At 40.7% G+C, this 19,736-nt stretch overlaps 1 protein-coding gene across 2 annotated transcripts in view; it reads right to left on the reverse strand.

The window, feature by feature from the left end:
- Positions 1-19,736, reverse strand: part of faf1 (Fas (TNFRSF6) associated factor 1) — an 83,609-nt gene that overhangs the window by 23,538 nt on the left and 40,335 nt on the right. For both annotated transcript variants that reach the window (XM_054752398.2, XM_015971343.3), the window contains exons 13-15: positions 7,412-7,566; positions 3,877-4,013; positions 3,689-3,777 (exon numbers count right to left, since the gene is read on the reverse strand). In XM_054752398.2, the coding sequence (XP_054608373.2) occupies positions 3,689-3,777; positions 3,877-4,013; positions 7,412-7,566 (381 nt within the window). The remainder of the gene's footprint in view (positions 1-3,688; positions 3,778-3,876; positions 4,014-7,411; positions 7,567-19,736) is intronic.

A 19,736-nucleotide genomic window follows, 5' to 3' on the forward strand; every position in this document is an offset into this window, starting at 1 on the left:
TGAACAACTTTCAAGTAATTGACAAAATTGTCATGTATTGATAACCACATTAAATCTTAGTCTAAAATATCCAAAAGCATGAATAAATATTAACGTCTTATTGTTTTTATCTGCTGTTGATGTCTTGTTTAGATCCTTATGGCCTTTGTCTTTGTTTTAATTGATCGTGCCTGTACAGCACTTTGGTCAGCTCTCACGCTGTATTTTAAATTGTGCTATAGAAATAAAATTGGTATGATATGGGTCTTAAAATGAACTTCTTTTGTTTGAGAAGACATATTTTCAGAAAAGTCACTTGAGCCACTGTTCTTCTCTCTAAAAAATTCCCAAAACTGAAGGGTGCAGGGGTGGGAGTGTGCGTATTGAGATTGGGCTTAGATCAAAATCTCAACAACAACAACAACAACAAAAAAATACTTTGTCAGATATCAGTGAATGTCTGGTTGAAATAAAGATGTGTACAAAGTGGTGGAAATAAACTTTCAGGCAGGAAAAACAACAAAAAAGCTCCTGCTAAAATCATATTCTAACAGATTTATAGCAAAGTCTTGATTTCATGTGAACTATGTCAGGTTTGGAATCCTTCAGTTCTGCAGATTTCTTGAGCAACAGATTGTGTTTTGAAACAATTAACATTGGAGGACTTTAGCGCTTTTATGTGTGATAACTGAAACAACTGCATTTTATAGAAATAAATGATTGTGTTCATCAAAATGATTAAGTATCCTTCTGATGTCCCTCTGTTCCAGTTGATCTGAAAATAACAAAACAAAAAAGTTTCCCAGTAAGGCCAACGGTGTGTTCCCTGTACCGTTGCTACCAGCTAGTTGTCATCGGTGAGCATTTGAAGAGCCACCAAAAGTGACAACTCTTCAACAAAGTCAGTAAATTAGACATAATAACAGAGTAAGTGATATGATATGGGTCTTAAAATGAACTTCTTTTAGTAAGTTAACCCTCGGGTGTGTGTGTGTGTGTGTGTGTGTGTGTGTGTGTGTGTGTGTGTGTGTGTGTGTGTGTGTGTGTGTGTGTGTGACAGAGAGATTCCTCAGAACCCCCATGACAAAGGTGTTATGAATCTAACAATGATTTGTTAGAGGATTAGCTTGGCTGACTGATTCTTTTACAGTTAAAAACTCATAAATTAATCCAGAGTGACACCTGTCATTTATAGATACTGTAGTTAGAAAAGACACAGAGCTGGAAAGACTGACAGCCCAGTGTGAAAGCAGAACAAACTATAGCAAAAGTAAAACCGCTTCAATTAATCTGAAAAAGTTTTAGAGAGGCGTACGAAGAGTTCTGCATAATCATTACTACAACAGATGGATCATCATTACCAGCCTGTAGATGGTATGGTATAAATAACTGTGTGTCCATAGATAATTAAACTAAATACACAACAGTCTTGAAGATTTAGCCCCAACAATTACTTCATACAAACAGAGAAAAAGGTTGGTAACAGAGTAACGAGGCAAGCTGATTTTTTCCCCCGGACAAATTGTAATTTATCACTAAAATTAATTAGATCCACTGCTTAAATGGCACAGATTCACCTGGCATAATAATGATAATAATCATTCTAATAATTGTTATAAATTTCTTTACTGTTATTTGGACTGTTAATTAAGATCTGTGAGTCAGAACAAAAAGCTTCAGGCACATTTAATCCAGTCAGAACTTGGCCTGTTGCTGGAACTTTGTGTCTACAATCAGAAGCTCCTTCATAAAAAAGGTCAAAACTTTAACAGATTAGGCAGAATAGTTTTATTTTTTATTTTGAAGGAGAACCATGTCAATAGTACTGATTCACGCCAACTAACTCAAATGAAATATAGGGGTGTAAAGTTACATTTATTCATATTTTTTAAGTGACAGTGTGTATTTTCCCTGGTGATTGGGAGCAGTACATACCTAAATCATTGCAAGCAAGCATTATTTTTGTGTTCAAATAACACCTTACCAATGGATGGCCATTAGGGTAAAAAAATCCCTGAGAGAACAGCCTCCAGCAAAATAACAAGAACATCAGATTCCCTTTCATCACTGGCAACAAGTGAAGAGGTAAATGTGTAAAACAAAAATGTTTATTGTTGGTGAAAGTTTTGTAACCATTTGTTACAAATCAGTAAATGTGTTTTGTCCTCACAGGCTTCCGTAGAAGGAAAACATGGCATCCAATATGGTGTCACCTAGGGCTGGGCGATATGGCCTCCAATCTATATTGCGATATAATCTGAAGCATGTGCGATTACCAAATATACCGCAATATATTTTTTCCTTTGTTTATATATGTCAAAATGACATGCTTTAAAAAATCCTCATATGGAAAATATATTGCAGCAGAATAAAGACGTCCAAAAAGTGTAGAAAGCTCCTCCTCCTCCCGCTACATGCTTGCAGTCACTGCCATTCTGTTGTTCCAATGTCGGCACTGGTGCACATCTTAGTGACATCATGTGTTATCGCGATATCGCGGCAGAGCCAAAAACTTATCATTACCCAATTTTATATCGTTTCTACCTTATATCGTTCATTTTGCCCACCCCTAGTGTCGCCTAGAGACTTAGGCCCAATCCCAATACTTGCACTTGCACCCTTCATTTGCGCGTTCCCGGCCAGTGGTGCGAGTGCGTAGGGTGTCCCAATTCTCAAGTGCGGAAGATGACCACACCCCCATTGCACCCTTAATCTGCACTTCACCCAAGCCCGCAGCGATGCGGACCTCGGGTAAGGTCAACGGCTCCTCTGCCATTGCTGCAGGAGAAAAGGCTCAAGTTCCTTTTCTGAAAATATGTATTTTCTAATGAAATTAGTTAATTTTAGGACAATTAGTTGATGCTCTGAATGTTTGACAAAGCAGCAATGAAGTTACATTTATTTCAAACAATTGCTTTGTTGTTTGTTTTAAAGTTGTTAATAAAGGTTTTTGAAAAAAGTTTCACAGCGACCAGCATCACGGCACGTGTTGCGATCGATGACGCAATGCTCCCTGTCTCAATTCTGCAATTATTTGCACACTTGTGTACTAAGCACTCGAACCCTACTGCGCACTTTCTCCAAGTGCACTTTGCGAGTATTGAGATTGGGCCTTGGACCTGCTCCCATGTATTTTAGAACAGCTTTTTATGGTTATATGTTATAAAACCTCCTATATTTTCAACAGCTGGGCATCTTTTAATTAATTTACAACGACATTTTGATGGATATTTCCAGAGATTAGTGGTAAAAACTGCACATTGTCACTTTAAGGAGAAAGTAAATTCCCTGAAGATAGAAACTATTTTCATTTCCAATAGTTCAGCCTGTTCTTTCAGTTACAGCTGAGGAAGCTAAAGTACTTATGTCACAGTTTCTTAAACATGAAAATTCTTAAACTGTTTTATAATATTTATTTAGTTGTTCTAATTTATACATTTCTATGTTAGCTAAGAATATTTTGTTGGAGAACGTACTGCAAGTAGTTTGATTTTAAACGTCAAAGCTGTACCTGCTCACACAAAAAAACATTTTCTTTCCGCTTTATTTCCTCACTGTACCAAAAACTAACCAAACCGTGACATTCAAACAAAGGTGTATGCCAAACCGAGATGCTCAACGTACCGTTACACCCCTAAAAATAACCTTTATTATTTCTTTGCATTATGTTTCTGCAGGTCCAGGTTTCCTGGCGCTGCTCACATCATACCTCGTCTTTGATGTCTTCTTGTTGCTGTGCTGTGAAAATCTCCATGGCTCCCATTAACCTCATCATCAGCTCGTCCACTGTCGTATTACCTGGAGAAAATTTTACAAAATCAATACAATTCTACCGTAATTTACTTTCAAATCAATTGTAGATTACTATTTTTTTCCCAATAATGGAATAAGAATTACCTTGAATGACATTTAGAACTTCATTGGATGTGCGTTTGCCCATAACTATAAGCAGCAGGGGGAACTGGTCTGTTTTGTATGTCCGTATAGTTTGTGTTACTACACTGCCAAAATGCCTCGTGCACATGGTGAGAAGTCTGAAAGACAGAGAAACTTATCTTTTAACCTTCTTTTCCAGAGTTTGTGACCTGAAATGATGTATAACCCTCAAAGCAGAAGACACATTCACATATGAAAGTGCTATAGAAAAAGAAGTACACACATACACACATTTTCAGACAGCGGCAGAAAAGAAAATACGCACACTCATGACTTTAAAACCCATTCTGCATTTTCTTATTCCATCAGAGTGACATGCTACCTCAGTTGGAACCGTACATGAATTAGTATTCTTCACCAGACGCCCAGAATTGATAGGGCAAGAGAGGATTTCTTATTCCATTACAAAGACAGAACTTTTTAAATTAACATTTCAGAGAGGGAAAAGGGTAGCCGGCAGCCGGGGCCCCGCCAAGCTCCCTGTAAATGTCATAATATTAATGAATTGCTATAGACTGAATGCAAATATAGATTAGCTTTTTCTCCTGCCTTTTAATAAGATCTACTTTAATAACTTGAGTGGTAAAATAGAGAAGTAATGGAATGGATGGAGGTACGGCAGGTCAGAAATAAAATAGATGGAAGGGAAGCTGTAGGAGGGAGGGTGTAGCTCATTAAAACACAAAAGCTATGGGAGCTACTTGCAGAACTTTTGGACTGAGAAACGGAGTACCAAATCTCACTGAGGAAGTTTTTAAATCACATAATACAAAGTAAAACTTGGGTGTTAGAGTAAAAGACCAGAGAAAGTGCTTTGAACTGTGATTAAGACAGAACATTTTCAAATAAACTCTAAGTGACCCAAGACTTTCAGTGAAAAAGTTGGGTCACCTTAATTTTACGGATCATTTTGATCTGACATTTGTCCCTGTTCAGCGCTCGACCCGCCGTACCATAACAATAGCCCACGGGGAAACTCTAACCTGTAATGAAAGGCCACAGGACAATGGACATCGACTTGAAGGGTAACCTTATCTTAAATCTCTCAACAAGCACAAGCCAACCTGCTTTGGTTCTCACTCAGAGCTGGAAAAGTCAGTCCTCCTCAATAAAATCACAGCTTTACAACATGTAAACGCAACCTAGACGTCTACATTTTCTTTTATGACTTCAAACGAGACCAGAGGATGTTCAGCGCGTATGAATCCATCTACAGAACAAGTCTGGACACATAACCGAGGGCAGGAGGAAGTTGAGCTACTCCAGGAACCGAGGTGAGCAGTTCGACTGTCTCGCTCAGGCAGAATATAAAATGGTCAAGAATGTAATAGAGTCCATACCTGACCTACAGCTTGAACAAAAAGTGTTAACTACATGTGGAAGAAACACCTGACAGAACTTGTAACTAACGAGTCTGAAGCTCTGCCTCAGCGGCTAATGTGACTGACAGCTTCTAATCTGTTGCCCATCCCATCTCCATTTTTCAGAGCACAAAATAGTTAATGTTTCTCTGGTCTGTCAGCTTGCATTTCTTCACATCCAAGGAGTGCGTGTTGACTGGTAGGACCTGACATTCGCTCCACTGAGCAGCTGCTGAATCAGGCTAGCGCAGTAGCACTGCGGGCGATGTTTCTGCTAGCCACCTGTTCGGGGGCTGCTTGGGAACCGGATGCTCTGACTGCACACTGTGTCGTACGCACTTTGTTTCAGCACCAATGCATACATGTTATGATTTGAAAACATTTTCTTTACCCTCCGAACCAGTTATGTTCTAAGGTTGGAGTTTGTCAAAAGCAGAAGTCAAGAGAACGAAGCAGGTGTTGCTTATTAATCTGCCCCACCCTTAGCTGTAGCAACACAATGACTAGAGACAGAGCAAATTCATTAAGTGGTTTCATTCTAAGGAAAAACAAATAATCTATTTATTGTTAGTTTTAATGAATGTCATGTAAAATTATATCATACTGAATGCACAAGCTACCAGATTTATTTCCCACAGTTGTCACAATAACACTGCCATCCAATCATCAGCGCTGCTTTTATGCATAATTAATCAGGGAGGCCTGCGAGAATAGCACATTCCAGTATCAGCAGGTTTATCTCACACACTCACACACAATTAGGATACCTTTCCAACAGCCTGTGTGACTGATGCCAATCACCAGTCACTTTGGATCAACCAGAGCGTGAGAATGGAGAGCAGCAGCGTATTTGTGAGTGAGTTAGTGTGCACATGTGCATGCATGCGTTAGCAGCAAAGCTGCGGCTAGCTGTGTGCGATGAAAAGCTCCAGATGTTGCCTCTCTTTTAACGCGCAATAAAAAGGCTCAGCTGGGGCAAAAAGCAAAGGAGGCCAATAGGAGAGAAAAGGAGAGTGGAATGAAGGAAGGAAGGAATTTCCTTAAAAGAAATAATGGAAGGCTGAGGTCAGGGAGCGGGTCTTTCTTAAATGACTGGTACCAGAGGGCAAGCTTAGCTGTGGAAGTTTGAGCAAGAGAACTAAACAGAAACGAAATAATCAGGATGAGAGTAAGAAAAAAAAAGAGAAAGGAGTCCTGCAGTGAAGACTTAACCTTCATCTCCTCTTCAGTGGGAAATCTCACCTCACTTCTTTTTTTAATAAATGTATCTATTCAATGAGAAACTTTAGCAGTGACTACACCTGACAAGCAAACATCCTCCAAACAAGAAAACGACCAAAACAGGACACTGAGGCTACGCTCAGACTTTAGGGATAAATGGAGTGATGGAGATGTTTGGACTCCAAGAGAGTCATTCATCTCCCATTGACCCTCTTTTCAGACAGCTTAGTCAAAAATGCCCAATCAGGGGCCTCTCCATGCAAACACAACGCCTTTTGTTAGTATGCAACCTCCGAGCTTCAAAAGGAGAAAGAAGCTAAAGAAAGAATGAGAAGACAGAGATGCAGGGTGTGAGCCGTGGAGTACGAGCTGAATGCTAGCAATTAAGTACGTGCCAAATGAATTATAACCTGCTGGTCATGTGACTAATGAAGTTCTGTCAACACGGATATTTGTTATTAATATTTGCTCTTTTTTTTTTATAAAGCAATTTTTATCTGTCAGTCAATGAAGGTCAAGATGGTCAAAATTTCATAAATAAAACAATTCAACATCAAAGCAACAGAAAGCATCCAGATGAGAAACACTCATTCAAACAGCCATTATGGGAAGACAACAGTTTAATACCTTCTTACAAGGTGGACAATCAATAATCTACTCATAGTTCAGCAGAACTACAAACAGTTCCCACTTTGGGTCATTTGGGAAAAAAAGACTTGTAAAGTTTAGTTTGATTTCTGGAGACAATCTCAAGCCTCTCCTGGTGTTTTTTGGCCCAGTTGGGACCTTGAAAGCAATTTTGACTATCTCCATTCAGATTAGTGGTGTATAGATCCACAGTGTTTGGAATGACTAAAACGTACGATACCGAGTTGAAAGAAGTGAGTCGGGGGAATCTAAACTTCAGAGTGTACCTGGCTTTGTTGGTTTCTTTTGTTACATCCCAGGCCCACGTGATAAAGTTCTGGCTCAGGTAGGAGACGATCGAGTCGGTGCACATCATTTGGGAACAAAAGACGTTGCTGAGAACACTGTCATCATTGTGGAGGTAGATAGCCAGCAGCTTTCTCTGTGAAAACAGAGAACAGGTGGGAATTAAAGGCAGGAAAGTGCATTGATTCAATAATTATCTGTAGTAGAAAATCAACAGTTGCTGGAATTTAAAGACTATCGGGTGAGATGATTTGACAAAAAACAAAAAGTAAAAGTCATTGTCTTTTGCCTTTTACATTTTAGAGTATCTCATCACAGCAAAGTAAATAAACAGACATCAAAAACAATTCTGTAAAATGCTAGAATGACTAGCACAGCCTACGGAGAGGGCATCGCCGACAAAAAAACAAAAAACAGCAAATACCAAACAAAGTCAAACGAAGGCCGGTGTAAATAAAACTTCTCATGGATGTGACGAAGATATAGAGAAAACAAAACAGACAAATCCCTTTATTTATTTTATACCAAATGCCAGCAGCCTGCTCAGGTTAGTAGCAGCAAGGCCAGACAATATTGACGAAGCTCCAAATCCAAGGATATCAATGCCATCACATAAGCCTGCTAGATTTTCCCTACTGACAATCTAATTAAAAAACAAACACACCCACAAACATAAAAGAGTTGAGGGCACAATGTTGGAAATAATGCTCTTTAAATTACATGTCACTTTGCTTGCTATCAAAGCACAAAACAAGAAAAACTCTCCGACTCTGCTCGGTTCGTTTTAAGCGCGTCTATGACGATAGGGAGTTAAGGGGTCCGCTTCTCAAGAACAGTAATCTGGGCTACGTGCGCCAAAAAGAGGGGGGGAAACAGTCTATACAGGGAGTAAAATGTGAGATGTGAAAGAAGTTGTGCTATACTGTGGCCTGTGTAGAATAGGAATGGGAGAGCACTGCTGTGTTTGCTCAACGATTAGTGCTTTAGAATAATCTTCAGGGCTCCTAGAGAGAAGGAGCTGGGACTCATTCACCGGGCCGATTCAACAGCCTGAAAAGATTAAACACTCATGCTGAGAAGACAAGCAAATTCAGTCGGGAGGGAGGAATGAGTCTGAGGAGAGTGAGTTTTAAAACACGAGGGGAGAATAAAAAAAACTGACACACATTCGACCACTGGTGTCCCAGCGCACATACACAAACTTAAGTCTGAACCCAGAAGCGGAGGATTTATACTCACACACATGCATGCTCAATTAGAGCAAGTGTAAAGACTAATCAAAGTGGGCATTTTGGGCAAACTGAACTCCTTCATCTTAGTTAAACTGTCAGTACCCCTCTGTTCCCTCTCCACTTTCAAGTTGAGATCTTTTGTATTGTCAGTCTTAGCAGGGAGGAGCAAATCCCTTAGTTCAGCTAAATTACTAGGTCCAACCTGAGCTGGATAGTGACCCCATAGCCCTCGCTCACACCTGTTCACCTAAATCACACCTCGCTTTGTGTGAGGAAGTCACTCACGGTTTCACACAGCAGAAAAACACTCGCACTTGGCCCTACAGGCACAATGAATAACCTTTTGTGAACTCAGATCAATAAGAACTTGATTAATTATGTTTTAAAAAATCTGAATTTTCCAATTAAAGCGAACATTTTTTTAATACAACATTTGTTTGGAATATTTGTCTAGGACATTAAAGTGTTGATTTAAACGACATCTTGCTAAAGACGCACACATGAAGTCCATGTAGGCCAAGGAGAAATGGACAGACAAAGGAAATAAACCAACTTCATTTTTTTAAATAGCTCTAATAAATTAGTTCAGTGTAAATACGTTTATGTTTTTTATCTAAACTTTTGCACTATTTGCAGCCTTCTAGCTCAGACAACCGCTATTGTATTAACTGGGCTCCTTAATTAGATGCAACAACAGGCTCTTTAATATTAACTGAACGCTGTGAAAAAGGTCTCAGTGCTGCTTACTTAAACACAGCTGCCTCCTTGATGGGATGGCACATTCAAAAATAACAAACAGCATTTAACAAATAGTGATTTATGTGTGAGAGAAGGGAAACAGCATGCACAATATTGCAATACTCAACTAATTATTAAAATATTGTCTAATAATTGTATTACTATATCTGCCGTATTAATATATTCTTCTTGTTGTTTTGGCATACAACAATAGCTTTAACCAGTATTAATTTAAGACGAACACCAGCTTCACATCTTAATCATGTCCCAACTTTTCACTTGTTCTTCAAAAAATGGAAATTTGACATCAAAATTATTCACTTTATTAACATCATCCAACAATAGCCCGTCTATATAAAGCCAATGTTTAGGAAGAGTAAAACTTGTTTTACAAATATCTTCATATTTGTAACAGACATTTTCATAATGCTGCCAACTTCTCCCTCTCCACAGATCTTCTACCTTGTGTTATTCAGAATAATTCAATTTAGAAACGGTTACAATCAAAACCACTAATGCTAAACTAACACTAACCCTGCGAGACTTTAACCTGTATGTATAGAAATCCTAATATTTTTCTCTCCATCATAGTTGTTATTTAATTAGGGTCTTCCAGCTGAAGCATTCTGACCAAAGTTGCTGGAGGGGTTGGGTCCAGGGGTGCTAATCATCATCATTTACTACAAACTACTGCAACACTAAAATGATTATTTTTATCAGCCTCAGTTTCACCATTGTTCAGCAATCGTGCTTCGACAGTTAAAAGTTCCCTTGGATCCAGTTCAAGGACTCCTACCTAACCTATTGTACATTCATGACTGAAGCACACTGAATACCTTCAAACTACTGTTTTAATATGCAGTACAATTAAATAATTAAATCATTTACTGTATTTTCCACACCATAAGGCGCTATTAAAAACCTTTGATCTTCACCTGAACCGGCAGTGCGCCTTTTAATACAGATGCGCCTTTTATACATGTATTAAGGTACTGTTAACTCTGGCCCAGCGCGGTACTCCCTATTGTGAATGAGAAGAATAAAGTTTGATTTTGATCTAACTCTTCGTTTGGCTTATTGTACCAATTACGCACTACTAGGTGGAGTAAGACTTCTCTGCTCGGCTCCCGGGTCATTACAGCCACACAGTGGCCGCACATAATGCTTTATCTCCGGCCGACTCGGCTCCTCTGTCCTGCAGCGGTAAGAGGGGCTAGCTGCGTTCAGTCAGCCATGCCGTTACCAGAGTTTAAATCTTCATTCTTGCTGCTAAAAGCACCCGTGCATTAAATTGGGACTAAATGTTAATTTAATAATGAGAAATATATTTTTTAGTATAGATAATGAGTGGAGTAACGTTTGACTTTGATCTAATTGCCCAATTTGCCTTAATTGTGCCGACTGGGACGCTCGTTTGCTTTGCTGGGTGCGTTTTGATCCAGTGAGCCTTATGTGCGGACCAAACCTTTAACTAGGACGCTGATTGGCTGTGCGCCGTATAATCGGGTGAGCCTTATGGTGAGGAAAATACGGTAATACATTCATAATGAAAGTCAATGTTTTTGTGTCCAACCCAGAGGTCTTCATTTAGATTTTTTGCTGGGCTAAATTGTCACAAGGCTTTTGCCAGCAGACCACTCATTTCCAAGTACTCCATCTCTTGTATTGTATTCATCATCATGTCAGTATGCATGCAATTTGGTGAGTTATTTTGTAGCTTCCCAAGTGAAAATCACAAAACTTGGCTGACAGTTTAGAGCCAGTGTCTTTGTGTCTGTTGATCCCCTTGGCATGATGGGCAAAGCACATGAGCTTTCCCTCAGCATTTTGTATGTGTACAAGTTTCTATTTTCACTGTCAAACTTGCATCTCCTCATTTGGATGTGACTTGTTTTCCCAAGAAAACGCTGTTGTAAACTTTCCACCAGCAGCATCAACAACGGAGCTCCCTGCCTTAAAATGTCACAAAATGCATAAAATTAAGTCACAGCGATTAAACAAAAATGTACTAAGACGTATGAGGACAATGGCCTGACCCAAAATGACAGATGGGCCAGTTCTGGCCCTTGGTCCACCTATTGAACAGGGCTGATCTAGACCATAAGTTTTTTTTAATTAAAACTGAAAAAGCAAAATTGTAAAACACATTAGCTTAAAACCTTTTTTATGCCTCTCAAAGTTTAAAATAGTATAGCTATAAATATACACTGTCAAGTCGCCAGTCTTCCCCATGATTGTGTAGCGTACAGAAGTAGACTGAGAGACTGGGGGAAACTGTGGCACAGGAGTTAAGTGATGGCCCCAAAATTAGAAGGTTGCAGGTTCAAGCCCCACTCAGTCCGTCACTGTCGTAGTGTCCTTGGGCAAGACACAACCCACCCCGTTGGTGGTGGTCAGAGGGACCGGTAACGCCTGTGTACGGCAGCCTCACCTCTGTTGGTGTGCCCCAGGGCAGCTGAGGCTACAATGTAGCTCATCACCACCAGGGTGTGAATGACTCATTAAGTTGTAAAGCACCTTGGGGGGGGGGGGTTTAGGGACTCTAGAAGGCCATTTATCATATATTATGGAGATAATAATAATAATAATTAATTAAAGTGGTTCTCTATCAAATATCAAATATCAAAGCAGACACATATTTTAAACAGATTTTGTATTTCACTGATCTCAAAGCGCTGCTCCATACATGACAGATTAGATTGCACCAGTGGAACAGCTCCTGAGCGGGTAGGAATCACAGCTGCATAAAGTTGACAGTTAAGGACTACATGGGGATATTTTACCTGCTTCCTGCATCTTTACCTGTACCGTACACCAATCTAGCTCTTAATCTATCCATTTCTCCTTGGAGTACTGGAGTAGATTTACATACTTCTAAAATGCCATACTGACTGATGCTCTATCCTCTTGACTTCACAAGGCTGTTGCTTAGATTTGAAGTGGATACTTGGCAGTGATAAATCCCTGAACTCCCCTCTCCAGCAAGGCTATGAATTTTTATGCGTCTTTGTGTGTGGCAGGCAGGAGAGAGGAGTGGAGAAGGAGAGTGGGGTTAGAGTGATTAACCACTGCATTGATGGGGATTTAGTGAGGATCGTGGTTAGTGATGGGTGGCCTATCGCTCCGTACGCTCTGACTAACCACTGATCCCCAAGAGAGTTCAGCTCAGCCCGGCTCTGCAGCCCAAAGCATTTTCATTAAGGATGGATTGAGTCTATCTCAACAGTCCTCCAACACACACCTTCAGAAACACTTCATCAAATGTAGTGTTTTGCTTAGTGATTAGCTTCTCCAGGGCTATGAGCAAGTGAGACTGATTCCTCTGTTTATAAACCCATGGAGTTGTCTCTCTTCAGCCAGAGATGGCCTTTTCTAATATCCTCTTAATGAAGTGGGCTCTCTCTACAACGAGAACACAAAAAAACTGGATTGCTTTTCAAAAGGAAGCAAAATGCAAATGATGAGAAGGCTCGATGGATAGAGAAAAAAAGTGTGGTGTAATTTGTTCACATATGCTACTGTGTAATGAAACCACCAAGGCAGCATGTTTTGGCCTTCTGTCCAGACAGTTTGTGACAAAAAACTGAATAACTTCTGTTATTTTGAAAGAAAAAAGTCAACAACTAAGTTCTTTAAAGCTGTTTAACTACAAAGCAGTTGTCAGGCTAAACCGAGTTCACCAAAATAAAGCAAAATACAAAGAAAATGAATACTTGCTTGCCCCTGTGCTGCGTAGAGCACAATGGTACAGTACAGAGGGAGAGAACACCAGACAGATTCGACCATATTGTTCTGGCTTAGAAGCAGGGATCAGCTGGGAAGCGGGCAAGACGCCAAAGCTTCTTTTGAGTTTTTCTGTATTTTTCCACACTTTTTCCAATTATTGCCTTCTTTCCCTCTGCAAAGTCACATGATTGTGTCTCGCTGTTTACCGAGTTCGTTCCCAACATAACACTTGTTCCTTTTCTCTCATTTCAGATCAAGTTTTCTAAAATGTGCCCTGGCTGTCATCTATGTCACCCTCCCGCTTTGTGTGCTTGGTGATCTGAACTCCCCCCACTCACCCACCCCATTAACATGTTGCCGTGTCCTGACAATCTAATAAGGCTGTAATCCACACAAGCTGTCAGTTGATACAAGCATCCTTAAAAGGAAAAAAAGATTTAAAAAGCTTAAAAAATAAATAAGAGGGAGCCATTAGCTAAAAATAAAGCTTCAGCATTCAGAGTGGAAACTTGATGCAAGTTCTCGAAAAATAATCAATGAGGCCAGACAGCCACTGTAATTATCACAAATAACGCTATGACAGTTTACAATAAAAATTCATTCTGGATTTTGTCAGATTATTTTATTATTTCATTTATTATGGGTTAGAAATGTTAGGTGCCGATGCCCTACATGTCTGACATGCGTTTGTCTATGAATTTTTATAGATATTAAACTGGCAACCTCCTTAGCAAAATATCAAGTATAGAGCTCCGGGAGTTGACGTCACTTCTCCCGGCATGCAACAGTTCAAATCGAAACGGCGCCATCTTGGCAGGCAGAAGCCCGCAGCTGGGCTATTTGTTATTGTCGGAAAACTCAATCAAATGTGAAATATGGTAGATTCCTGTTGTGCCCCATGATCCCAGAACAGAGGCGGGCGACATAAGGGATGAGCCATCTACAGTATTCCCCAAGATCCGGAACGCCGCAAACGTTGGATCCAGGGTCCGAAATTAACACTCGCCACTCGCCAAATGCGAGCAAATGGCTCCATTTGGCGAGTAAATTTTTGAGCTCTACCTGCCACCTGGCGAGTAAATGTTTGCACCAAATTAGTTATGTTTATCAGTCATCTTCCACAGATTTCTGATACTCCTCCCGCCTGCATGCAACGTACACAAACGTACGCGAAACGTGAACGCCGCATCCAACGTCATTTCCACCTATCCCATTCAATCAGTTTATCAAGTTAGCAGTTAGCTTCGTGTTAAAACTAGTGGTGAAATGTGGCGGTTTTTAACTGGAGTCAGCCAGCCTTCCAAAAGAAAACTTTTCGAACTGGAAGAAAAACCACCAGGACCAGTGGCAACCAGAAATTTTGTGAAAAGTGGCGAACTGGAGATGGCGGAGTCGTGAGACAATGGCTACATTATGATGGCCACGTAGCGTTGCTGCCTTTCACAGACAACTGTCCCTCGGCATTCTTCAAATATCCAAAAAAATGCCCGTACTTCCAACTTTGTCTTCTTTGAGGGATAATAAATGTCCCGAGTGCTGTCGTCTCCTCAGGCCATTATTTCAGCTTTAGCTTAAAGAAAGTTTTGGTCGTAAACAACAAAGTGCGCATGTGCCGCCGGCTACTTCAGCAGATGATACGGTGGCTGGTTTTATTACAGGCTATTGATGGGGTTTGTTGTACATGGAAAGGTGAGTGAATTCCAGAGCTTAGGGGCGGCCGTGCTCCACAATATTTGTAGTGCATTTTAGGAATACATAGGAGCAGGCGATCTGCAGACCTCAAAGATCTGGAGGGGACATAGGGCAAGATCAGCTCCAATAAGTAATGGGGAGCTATACTTTCCAGAGTCTTATACAACAAATTCTAAACCTTGAACTGAACTCGAAAACAGATTGGAAGCCAGTGCATTTCAGTGAGGATGGGGGTCATGGCAACGTCTAGAATTGGTAAGAAATCTAGCTGCTGCATTTGGCACCTTCTGGAGATGCTCAAGGAAGGATGCCATGACACAGATGAGCACTGAGTTGGCATAGTCCAATCTTGATGTAATAAAAGCTTGTATGACAGATTCCAAATGAGGTCTCAAGAATTGGCTTTAACAGAGGTAAGCGGCAAAGCTGAAAGAAATATGACTTCACTGTGATGTTGGTTTAATGCCAGATAAATCTGATAGTTGTCAGCGTAAAGATGGTAATTCATTCCGTGTTTATTCAATATCTTTCCTAGTGGAGGCATATAGACTGAGAAGAGGACTGGCCCCTAGGATTTAACCTTGGAGACCTTAATGACAAGTGGGGTACCCAAGGCTCAATTCTTGGACTACTGCTGTTTAATCTCAAACATGCTCACCCTGGGTCAGGTCATACACAAAAATACTATTACCTACCATAGTTATGCAGATGACATCCAGATCTACCCATCTCTATCACCTAGTGACTGTGGTCCCCTAGACTCACTCTGTCAGCGTTTAGAACATGTTAATGGCTGTATGCAGTCAAAAATCCTTCAGTTAAACAAAAACAAGACTTAAGTTATTGTCTCCGGAAATAAGAAAGATAATATGGAAGTCAATGGTAAACTTGGCTCCAGAGGAAATAAAGAAAGATTCAGGTTAGAAGTCTTGGTGTCAAAACTTATTTAGACCTGAGCTTCAGTGGTCAAATTAAGGCTATAACTAGATCAGCATTTTATCATCTTCATCACATAGCAAGTCACAGAGGTCTCATGTCCAGACAAGACCTAGAGAAATTCATCTCCAGCAGGCTGGACTATTGCAATGATCTTTTGTCTGGTTTCCACACCAAAATAAAGCTGTGAAGTGACTGAAGCTTATTCAGAATGTTGTTGCTAGACAAGGACCAAGGAAGCTGAGCACATCACTCCTGTTCTTAAATCTCTACGCTGACTACCAGTAAACTACAGGATCAATTTCAAAGTGTGTCTGCTAGCCTTTAAATTACTCAGTGGCATGGGGCTAAAATCTCCTTCCTGTATTACACCCAGCAGGACTATGAGATCCTTAGGAAACAGTCAGCTGGTAAAATCCTGGGTCAGAACCAAACAGGGTGAAGCTGCTTTTAGCTACTATGCTGCTCACAGATGGAATCAGCTGCCATATGACCTCAAATATGCCCCAATTCTGGTAACTTTTAAGTCAAAATTAAAAACGTTCTTGTATTCATCTGCTTTTGAATGAATGTTTCTTATGCTGCACCTTCTGCACTGTAACTGCTCACCCTTTAACTTTGCCCATAATCTGATTCTTAAATCTGAAATTAGCTTGTGTATTTAATTTGATCTAAATGTATTTGTCAATTTTTAATTATGCTGTCACATTAGTTTTAATGTCCATGTTATTCTTGCTACTGGAAAACACGTTGAATTGCCTTTGTGTATAAAATATGCTATATAAATATTAGCGGGGCTGCATGGTGGTGCAGTGGTTAGCACTGTTGCCTCGCAGCACGAAGGTTGCAGGTTCGAAACCCGGCTCGGCTGTGGCCTTTCTGAGTGGAGTTGCGTGTTCTCCCCATGCATGCGTGGGTTTCCTCCGGGTACTCCGGTTTCTCCCACAGATCACGACATGCCCTACAGGTTATAAATTGTAAGTCGCTTTGGATAAAAGCATCTGCCAAATGAATAAACATAATAAACATAAACATAAATAAAGCTGCCTTGCCTTACTTTGGGACACTTCCCAGGGGATTGGCACAGGGGAGCGAGGAACAGTCCTCGATGTGGACAGTAAACTGTCAATCAGGTTTGACCAGAACCAGTCAAGTGGGGCCCCTGTCACTCCCACCCATGATGCAAGCCTACTAAAGCCTAATTTATGCCGTAAGCTCGGCGAGGGAGAGGCGCACACGCGTTGACAGAGACGTTTTGCCCTTGAACGTCTCTGTCAACTGGGGAGTGTTGCAAAGCAATTCCCCACCAGGACAACAGAGGGAGTAGCAGCAGGACTTGGGAACCAGCATTGTTTGCCACCAAAATATCGTTAAGCACAGGAATGTGGGGAGATTCTGTGCTACGGTATGGCCTGAAACTAGACTGAAAAGGCAATGACCCACCAGGTGAAGTGACAGTTGAGTATGAAAAATGTTCTCAATCACCTTCAATAAAAAGAAGTATGAGATCAGACGGTAGTTAGCATGATTAGTGTGACCCAAATCTGAGTTTTTTCAAAAGCGGCTGGACAACCACATTTTTTAATGCCACAGGAAATACCCCTAAGGACAGACTACGGTTGACAATGTTTAGGAAGAAAGGGGCCTTTGTTAATTATAGCAATGAGAATATCAGTGAAACAGTTATTTTAGACATTTATTTTGCTCTTTAAGTAATTTGCTTTATTGCTACAAAACTCTTAAGCATCTTTCAGGGTTCCTACCTTTCCCAAAATCAAACTAAAACATGTTTCAAGCTCTTTTAAGGCAAGTTTAGTCAGCAGCATAAACTTCAAAGACATACTTTATGTTAGTGACATGGTAGTAAACTCTTTACAGTATCCAGCAAGTTTTTACAGTTTCAACCATGCTAACATTAATATTCTTCGTCGTCGTCTTCCTCCGCTGATCCGGGTACGGGTCACGGGGGCGGAATCCCAACTAGGGAGCTCCAGACTGTCCTCTCCCCGGCCATCTCCACCAGCTCCTCCGGCAGGACCCCAAGGCGTTCCCAGACCAGATTGGAGATGTAACCTCTCCAACGTGTCCTGGGTCGACCCGGGGGCCTCCTGCCGGCAGGACATGCCCGAAACACCTCCCCAGGGAGGCGGCCAGGAGGCATTCTGACCAGATGCCCAAACCACCTCAACTGACTCCTTTCGATCCGGAGGAGCAGCGGTTCTACTCCGAGTCCCTCCCGAATGTCCGAGCTCCTCACTCTATCTCTAAGGCTGAGCCCGGACACCCTACGGAGGAAACTCATTTCGGCCACTTGTATCCGCGATCTCGTTCTTTCGGTCATTACCCAAAGCTCATGACCATAGTTGAGGATTGGGACGTAGATCGACCGGTAAATCGAGAGCCTGGCTTTCTGGCTCAGCTCCCTCTTCACCACGACAGATCGGTTCAGCGTCCGCATCACTGCAGACGCCGAACCAAGCCGCTTGTCGATCTCCCGATCCCTCCTACCCTCACTCGTGAACAAAACCCTGAGATAAACTCCTCCACTTGAGGTAGGACCTCTCCCCCGACCCGGAGTTGGCAAGCCACCCTTTTCCGGTCGAAAATTTATATTCAAATAAATCAATTGTAAAAAATGTTCAATTGAAATTTTTTTTATTGATCTTTTGTACGTTCTTGCTGTGTTTGTCTTTAAATTCCATCTTTGTTATATTTTAAACACAGATAAGGTTTTTCTTTACCTTGCTGACGTTTTGTTTGTGGCTGCAAACATCTTCAGAGCTGACGCTGATGGTGGCGTCACTTCCTACTCCGTTTATCCGCGGGCAGCAGAGGACACTGTCGCCCTCTGCTGCCCGCTCGTTTTTTAATACATCATTTTTTAATCGATATTTTGTTTCATGCATCACATCCGGGTCATACAATCTCCTTCCGGTGTAATTCTCTGGAACTATGACATAGACAACAAGCTCGCTCATTCTGCAGTTCAAACCGATCATACAGTCGGCAGAGTGAGGAACACGGCGATGGCAAGAGGATGACCATTGACCACCCCCAGAAAAAGACCAAAAGCTTAGCACTAAGCTAGCATAGTGCTTAACTTGCGTACCACTAAGCTAACGTTTCACAACAGCACAACCCTATGTCCCAGAAAGCATCCAGGAGCTTCAGGCATGAGCTGCAGATCCAAGACAAGGTGTGTGATCCGAGTTTAAATGAAGCTAAAGTGACTATCAGTTGTGCAAAATGAGACTGAGAATTATTTATCTGCTACCGCTAAAAGCTGAAAACTGTTTCTCCTTGATAATAACATGTTTGCTTCTTTAACAAACTGATAAAAGCTTTAATTGTCACTTATATTTGTTTGGAACATTGCAGCTTCATCATTAACGAGAAAAGAAAAACAGATGTGATCAAATCTTATGATGGATACTTACCATTTTAATGTGTTTATTTTATTTTTTATTTTTTTTGTTATTGAAATAATGACCAATATAAGCTGCTAAATTGAATGTCTTCTCTGTTTGTTTCAAGAATCAGCATCAATGTGAGACTCGGTATATGCTAATCCATGCTGCTCAGCTAAATTTGCTCCAGGGTTAACAGGCAGTAGCTTAAAGAGAGTTGAATTCCATACATTCTGTTAAAGAAACACGCTGGTTATTAACTTGTTATTTTTTTACTGCTCTGTTACAATTCACCGACATTTTCAAAGCAAAGACAAAATAAAAGCTTATCTTATTATTCGATTAATCAGTTGATTGCTGTGGCAGATGACTTGATTAGTAAAAAACTGATAGCTGCAGCCCTAGCTTCAACCGAACAAACATAAGTAAGAAAATTAGTTTCTGTCATTTGAAATTTGGAAAAAGCTAGCCATGTGTAGACATTAGTTATAATAATAACTAGTGCTTTTTAAATTCCCACCAGCTCAGTAACAAAAGAAAATATATGAGTAATGCAGTACCTCCCTAGAGAGATT

This window comes from Nothobranchius furzeri, chromosome 8 (genome assembly GCF_043380555.1).
Source record: "Nothobranchius furzeri strain GRZ-AD chromosome 8, NfurGRZ-RIMD1, whole genome shotgun sequence".
Taxonomy (NCBI): domain Eukaryota; kingdom Metazoa; phylum Chordata; class Actinopteri; order Cyprinodontiformes; family Nothobranchiidae; genus Nothobranchius; species Nothobranchius furzeri.